The 7640-nt window shown below is 40.7% G+C and overlaps 2 protein-coding genes across 2 annotated transcripts; one reads left to right on the forward strand and one right to left on the reverse strand.

The window, feature by feature from the left end:
• Nucleotides 1-664: 664 nt before the first annotated feature.
• Nucleotides 665-3428, reverse strand: LOC111368735 (sugar carrier protein C-like). Its single transcript, XM_022990153.1, has 4 exons — nt 3158-3428; nt 2759-3081; nt 1407-2036; nt 665-1306 (listed from the first exon to the last, which is right to left on the reverse strand). The coding sequence occupies exons 1-4, from the start codon at nt 3291-3293 to the stop codon at nt 833-835; spliced, it is 1563 nt and encodes a 520-aa protein (XP_022845921.1). The 5' UTR covers nt 3294-3428; the 3' UTR covers nt 665-832.
• Nucleotides 3429-5164: 1736 nt separating this feature from the next.
• On the forward strand, nt 5165-6392 carry LOC111368736. The gene is made up of 2 exons (XM_022990154.1): nt 5165-5629; nt 5721-6392. The coding sequence occupies exons 1-2, from the start codon at nt 5249-5251 to the stop codon at nt 6276-6278; spliced, it is 939 nt and encodes a 312-aa protein (XP_022845922.1). The 5' UTR covers nt 5165-5248; the 3' UTR covers nt 6279-6392.
• Nucleotides 6393-7640: the final 1248 nt, after the last annotated feature.

Genomic DNA, 7640 nt, shown 5'->3' on the forward strand with positions numbered 1-7640 from the left:
TCCAAATGACTCTCTTATATTAAAGGCAAAAGAGGAGATCCATGTCAATCCACAAAATGCGGTTATCTTTACTGCAAGACCGTGATAAAATTTATGAACCTATTAAAAATTGGATAAGTTGATGGCGTGGAAAGAGTTTGATACTAGAAGAGTACTTGAAAAGATATGAACGTTGTTTTTTGTCGCTAAAAGTCTGATAGGTCATTATTTTCAGACAAAAAAAGGGGATGATTTACCAACCAAAACATATGAATATGATTCCAACTTGTAGTAAAGACAATTGATAGGGTGACCCATTTCGTCGTTCGTTGAGGATATTGGACTGCCTTTTAAAAAAAAAATAAAAAAAAGAATCTAACTTTTTACGTGGTATTATGCATTTGATTATAGTAGAAATGTTTTGTTAAAACTATAAATTAACCATTAATACTAAACAAAAATGAAATCGTGTTTTCGTAGTAATAATAATTGTTTACTCAACAAAAAGCAAAGGTTGGGCAATGTAGGAATTAAGGTGAGCCAAGCCCAACATAGTAGAATGAAGAGAACGGCTCTAATGTTGTGTTATGTTTCAATTGGTATTGAGTTGCTATTATTATTTTACCATGAAGTCTTGGCTTCGTGCACGTTGAAATTTAGTGATATAATCTCATACTCAATTTGATGTAGCCAACTAAAAATTTAAATTAATTCATAATTTTTTCGTGGTTTTGGATTGACAAAATATAAATACTTCTGCAAGTAAAATGAAACAAGTACAATTCTAAAAACAAAATACTGGGAAGATGTACTAATATTGTCCAATCCTCAAGCAGCAATATTCAAGTCCCTTCTATACTTTCTTGAATGCACTGTTCTCCAATTCAACTGATACGTTAGGATAATCCACATCTGTCATGAACCTGGACCAGAACCAATGTTGTTTCCAAATAATAACCATTTCCTCTATCGGGATATTTTTTGTCTCGGGCAAGAAGAAAAATACGAAAATTGTCATTATAATGACCCAAAATCCGAAGAATAAGAACAACCCAAACTTGAAGTGACAAAGCATCGTCATAAAGATTTGTGCGATCGCAAATGTGAAAAGCATGTTCACTGAGACGTTGATACTTTGTGCGGCTGATCGAATTTCAAGTGGAAAAATTTCACTAGGTACTAACCACCCAAGAGGACCCCATGACCAAGCAAATCCAGCAACATATACACAGATAAAGAGTACCACCACAATAGCATACCACTTTGGTAACTCACCAGGATTCCCATCAACACCAAATTTCACAGCTATGAATATTGCAACAGCAACCTGAACACAGACCACAAGACAATACTCCTAAATAATCAGACAAAAACACATAATATCGAAAATAGCATTGTTAGATATTGAAGCAAGCAAAATGAGATACCTGACATATGAGCATTTGGATGCCACCCTCGATGAAAAGGAACCTTCTTCCCCACTTATCAACTCCATAAATCGACACCATGGTAGCAAGTACATTGACGCCACCGGTAATCACAGCCGACATAAGAGAAGCATCATTTCCGAACCCAATTGTTGTAAACAAAACCGGCGCATAAAACATGATGACATTAATCCCGGTTAGTTGTTGAAAGAAGGGAATGAGTATGGCCATTGTAAGATGTGGCCTATACTTCCTTTGTAGGAGATTCCTCCATGGATGCTCCACCTTCCTCGACTCCTCACTAGCTGCTAATAAATCATTAAACTCCTCGTCCACATTGACAATGCCGCGGATTCTTTTCAGTTTGGCTCTTGCTTCATCGTGTTTGCCACGTTCGATCATGGAGTTTGGTGTCTCGGGAAGGACTAATGATCCGATCGTGATAATCAAGGCGGGCACCATAGCGCCTCCCAAGCTCAACCTCCAACCCCATCCACCGTGGATTTTCTTGAAGAAGTAGTTCAACACATTGGCTATTAGGATACCAATGGTGATGGACAATTGGAATCCAATGTTAAGTGCTCCTCTGTACTTGTATGGAGCCATTTCAGACAGGTATAGAGGAACAGACTGCATAATCAAAACAACATTAATTTTTACTCAAACTTCACATATTACCAATATCAATTGTCTAAAGTTCTTTGCTTAATCAACTAATAAATATAAAGTAACTAAATCCTTAGCATATATTTAACTTCATTCAAGTTTAAGAAAGAAATCTACAAAAATAAAAATAAGAAAGGATGTTTCGGAATGTTTTAAAATTTGGCTCCAACAATATAAAGAATCAAACCGGTAGTCAAGCAATTAAATTAATGAAAATAAATTTTCTTCTTAAAACGAACAGCCAGTTTGGGAGCGAACATGCCAGAAATTATTGTAATGGGTTGTTGAATTTAATCGAACATAAATTTTGACCATTTTCTAATTTTTTTGGTCGAATTAACCGATTCGTTACAATTCTTATAACAATAATGTTACGTGGGGACCTACACTTATGCTTCTGCCTTCTTTAGGGAGAGACTGTCAATTTTTATGAGAATCATAAAATAAACAAAATAAATCTTAAAATGGTATTTTAATAAATAGGCCACTTTCAACTCAATTTATTAATATGTCCGTTATATCACTTTAAAATTATTACATCACTTAGAAAACACCATTTTTGTTCTGTACAAACAACTTGTACTATGTAGAAACAAAAGAGTGAGAATATTAAAACATGTGAATTTCTCGATCCGAACAAAACATCAAAGTTCTGATAATGAAAATTGAAAGGAATATTTTGTTACCTGATTGGCGAATCCGATACCAAAACCAAGCAAGATACGGCCAACAATAAGCATCCAAACATGATGTGCAAAGCCATTGATCAAAGCTCCGGCGCAGAACAGGACACCACCGAAAAGCATCGACAATTTTCTTCCAAGTTTTCTCGTAACTGTCGAGGCCACAAGCGATGACAAAAGTGCAGCCAGGTACAAGGATGAGGTAAACATAGTCAACGTCTGGCTGTCGAATTTGCAGTACTGATTTGTCGAGTCATCGGCCTTTTGCTTCCTGTAAACAGACGGAAAAAACTTCTCCAAGAACGGTTCCATAGTCGTCACACCACCTGTAAACAAAAACCGGGGATTTGTTCATTATACTGTCTAGTATTATATACCGTTATGAAATATATGTATGTGTACCGGAAATTCCAATATCGTAGCCGAAAATAAGGCCACCCATGGCCGCGACAATGCAAGTGATGGTTACATAGAGAGTAAGGCTGCCGGGATATTCTTTTCCGGTGCCAGGATCAGGGCCAAAACCACCGCCGGCCATTTTTGTGAATATTCTCCTTTTTTTCTGTAGAATTTTGGTAGCTAAAAGTGATTTATAAACTTGAAATTCCGCAGAATAACGAGTAGAATATGTGATGAAAAAATGAAAATAGTAATGAGAAGACTTGAGAGGAAGAAGATGAGAAATGTATATATAGAGAGAGAATGCCGGTATTCCTTACATTATCTAATTAATGAATAATGTTACGTAGCTCCACTAAAATTACAATTTCAGCTTAGTTGAATGAAAGGTGAATTTAAATGACTTATTTAATTTCAGTCACTTAATTTCATCAATCATTTAATGGCAAATAAACGTCACCTAGATTGGAGGGTGTAAATAACATTACTCTTTGATGCTACCAAAAATCGTACCTGTAGATTTTCCGAGCTTGATGACTGATGATGAGCACGAACGTGATCTTCCGATACCTGAAACAAAGGCAACGAGGTGTGTTCTCGTCGCCCCTCCGATGCTTAAGTCAGAAAGGGAAATATATGCGTGAGGCTATATGCTGAAGAACAATGAGAAAACGTACCTGAATAATGGTTCAAGGTTCTGTATTTATAGTAGTAAGTGACATTCTCCTAATTGGACTCAACTAGTTGGATGTCCTCATCTGTTGGAGTCCTGAATGGTTAAGGAGTTGGTTGAATTCCAGAATTATGCGTGAGATAGGACTCTTGTGGGAGTTAAGATTCCTAATTGCGTAGGAATTCTAAAGTGTGAACAATCGTCAGCAGTAAGGAGGAGCACATTCCCGAGGACTATGCCCGAGCACACATGTTCGCAATATGCGAAGCATCATGGAGATGTGGTCGGGCCTTGTGTCTCGAGGACGAACATGCTCGAGGACACCACAGATGGATTTACAACTTTACCAAAATTAGTCCTCGGGATATACTGATCGGGGATATTGTAAAATGTCACCATCAAGCCGTATTTTGATTTGGCTCTTTCTAGTTACTACTTCCTAGTGTGTGAATTCAACTTATTTCTTTTTGTTGGTATTTTGAAAGCTTGGTTATGAGATGATGTGATTTGCGCATCTCTCGTTCTTATCTCTCTCCTGTCCACAAATTAGTCACTCATTGCACAATTATTTTTGAAAAAGAGCAAGTGTTTTCGAAAGAGACATACGGCCTTACGGGCCCATTCCTCTCAAACAATTATGAAGGCACAATTAAATTAGCAAGAGGAGAGTGACTTTAGCGTTCGATGCAATTGGACGTTTGGCAATTTCCTACTACACATGGGGTATCCTCTCCCCATCTTGTTAATATCGTCAAAAGATAGAGAAGGCCCAAGCTATGGGTCAAATGACAAATATTATTCAATTGGAAAAGGGAAACAATGAGTTGGAAATTGTTTCCAAGTCATTGTTTCCAAGATTTCGATGGCCTCTGCATCCCTTTTTTGTGGCCTTATTGGTCGAGCATAATATGAGCCCTGGACAGCTCGTGCCAAATGGGTAGAGGATGCTTACCTATTTCTTTATAGCCTGTAGATACCTAGGAATTAACCCATACTTCGATCTCTGTAGGATGGTGTTCGACCTGAAACAGCTTCCTCAATATACTTGCTTTGCTTACCTTTCATCCCGAGGAGGATTTAGATTACCGAGGATGCCCAGTTCTTTAAAAGGTTGGAAAGAAAAGTGGTTTTATGTTATACCTCAGGATAGCGACCTTCCTTTTAGCCCTAGGTGGGTTTTGCCCGACACACCGCGATTTTGTGAAGGCCAGGCCTATTTTGAATCTTTAGAGAGGCATAGGGTAATGTTAGAGAACCTCAAGCCTCTTGTATATGATATAGATGACATCCTCGGGGATGACGTTCTCGATCTCGCGGATGTGAAGGGCACTGAGGGTAGGACCTTTTTGCCTTCCTCTTTACTGATCTGTCCTTGAACTTATAATTGTGCTCGTTCTAATGACTTGTTCTTTTTTGCAGAGATGACTTTTGATCCTTCAGCCCTCAGGCAGGCCGTGACCAAGAAGTCAAAGGCCCCTCAGACCCGAGCTCCAGGGCAGAAGAGGGGAAAGAAGAGAGCTCGGGACACGGAGAATATCAGGAGTGGCCCTGGCGAAACTTCTGCTCGAGGACATACCCCGACCACACAGGCCACGGAGACTCCTACTGGTCCACCTCGGTCACATCCTCGGCCAAGGAGTACTCCCGAGGTTGTTGACCTCGAGGATGATATACGACCTATGCCCTCTTTCCAAAACCAGGAGCCTGACTGGTGTCCTCTGGTGTCAAGCATCGTGGACAAGTACAGGAAGGACCTTGGTTTTGATGAGGGCATGAAGGCTCTGGAATCCCTTACTCTGAAGGTAAGCTCGCCCAATCTACTTAGCTTAAAATACAAGGTTTGAAAAGGTTTAAACGCTGTGATTATTTTAAGCTCGGGTTTATATGTTGTAGGCTTTGAGCATTGCCCGAGGCCTTTCTCTGAAGGGGAAAGATGAGGCCCAAAAGACTACTGAACTAGAGGACTCTTCTCGAGCACTGGAGAAGAGGATAGCTGACTTGGAGGCTGAACGGTTCCTTCTCCGGAAGGAGCTCGAGGATTCGAAAAATGATGCCCATAGAGCTCGAGAAGAGGCTGGAACTGCTAAGGGCGAGGCTGAAGGTTTAAAGCTCGAGATCGAGCGTTTGAAGGTTGATTTTGAGGCTCGCCTGGCTGAAGCTCGAGGGGTCGCGATTGAGGACTTTAAAATGTCCGAGGAGTTTAACGGCCTCAAGGGGGAGTATGCTATGGGCTCGTACTTCCATGCCTTCAAGGAAGCTCGGGCATTTTTGAGATCGAAGCCCGATGCTAATCCCGAGGATCTAAAGAACATCCCCGAGATTGCTGATACTCTCGAGCTGTCAGAGTCCGAGGAAACCGCCGAGGACCAAGAGGTCGATGTTGACGGCGAGGACGCGGTGGAGGAGCAGGGGAGCACAGCCTCGGGAGAAAGGGCCGAGGACTTAGATTAGTTTTTGTTTGTTTTTTGTATGATGATGGCCCTTCTGTTTTGTAATTTGAACATGTATTTTACTCGATGAAGTATTTTTCTTTTGCTGTGTTAATGTATCTCGATCATTCAAATATCTCGATCATTCAAATCTCGACACCTAGAGTAGTGAAACACCTCGAGGACATAATTCGTGAAAACATTTTCTGAATATTATAACGAACACAAATTCATCCCGAGGACTCAAACTGTAAAATATTTGGGAACATCATTGTTGACCCCGAGCATTAAACAAGTTACCTCGACGAGTAAAGAAGATTAATCATTTTCAACGACTAATAATCATCTCGACGATTGAGAATAACTCAATTGTTAAACAAGTGATAATGCCGAGGACAGTATAGTTTTCTACACACTTAACACTCGACGATTAAGTTCAGGGGATGGTCGTCCCCGAGGAGTAGGGATAATTCGTGACCGACCTATGCACATGAGTTTATCCCGAGCTTTTATTTTCAGGCTTGGACAAAAGTACAAGGATATATGGTCGGGATATATGTCCTCGGTGTTTATACTTGTGCTGCACTATTGTGCTGATTATGAGCTCCAAGATTTTGGTGTTTGCTCGAGGCAAGGCTTGCTCGAGGGCAAGGCTTAAAAGGGCTTGCTCGAGGCCAAGGCATACATTGGCTTGTCAAAGACAAGGCTTAAAAGGGGCTTGTTCGAGGGCAAGGTTTAAATTGGCTTGTCAAGGACAAGGCTTAAATTGGCTTGTCAAGTACAAGGCTTAAATTGGCTTGTCAAGTACAAGGCTTAAAAGGGGCTTGCTCGAGGGCAAGGCTTAAAGGGGCTCGTCAAAGACAAGGCTTAAAAGGGGCTTGCTCGAGGGCAAGGCTTAAAGGGGCTCGTCAAAGACAAGGCTTAAAAGGGGCTTTTATACCCGAGGTTTGGATTTATTAATTGTTCGAACTGGACTTGGATTTATATTACATCCAAGCTGCCTACGTACCCAAACGGGATCAAGCCGAACGTAGTTCATTACAAAAGAGAACGGAAAACATGCATGGGCACGCAGGCCCGCTAAACTAGAAATAAAATGTAGGAAAAGAAAATCTCCTAAAAGGCGTCGGGAATTTTACTTGTAATATACTTTTAGATTATCGGCATTCCAGGGCCTCGGAAGAGGTCTACCCGAAGTGTCTCTTAGGCTGTATGCTCCTTTGCGAACCTGTCATATGACCTCAAAGGGTCCTTCCCAGATGGGCCCGAGCTTCCCTGGGGGGTGGCCTGCTGCTTCAGCCCTCATCAAGACCAAATCGCCAGCTCTGAACCTCCGAGCCTTGACTTTGCGATTAAAATGTTTTGCTGTCTTTGCTTGGTAAGA

Source organism: Olea europaea, chromosome 19 (genome assembly GCF_002742605.1).
Source record: "Olea europaea var. sylvestris chromosome 19, O_europaea_v1, whole genome shotgun sequence".
NCBI classification, from domain to species: domain Eukaryota; kingdom Viridiplantae; phylum Streptophyta; class Magnoliopsida; order Lamiales; family Oleaceae; genus Olea; species Olea europaea.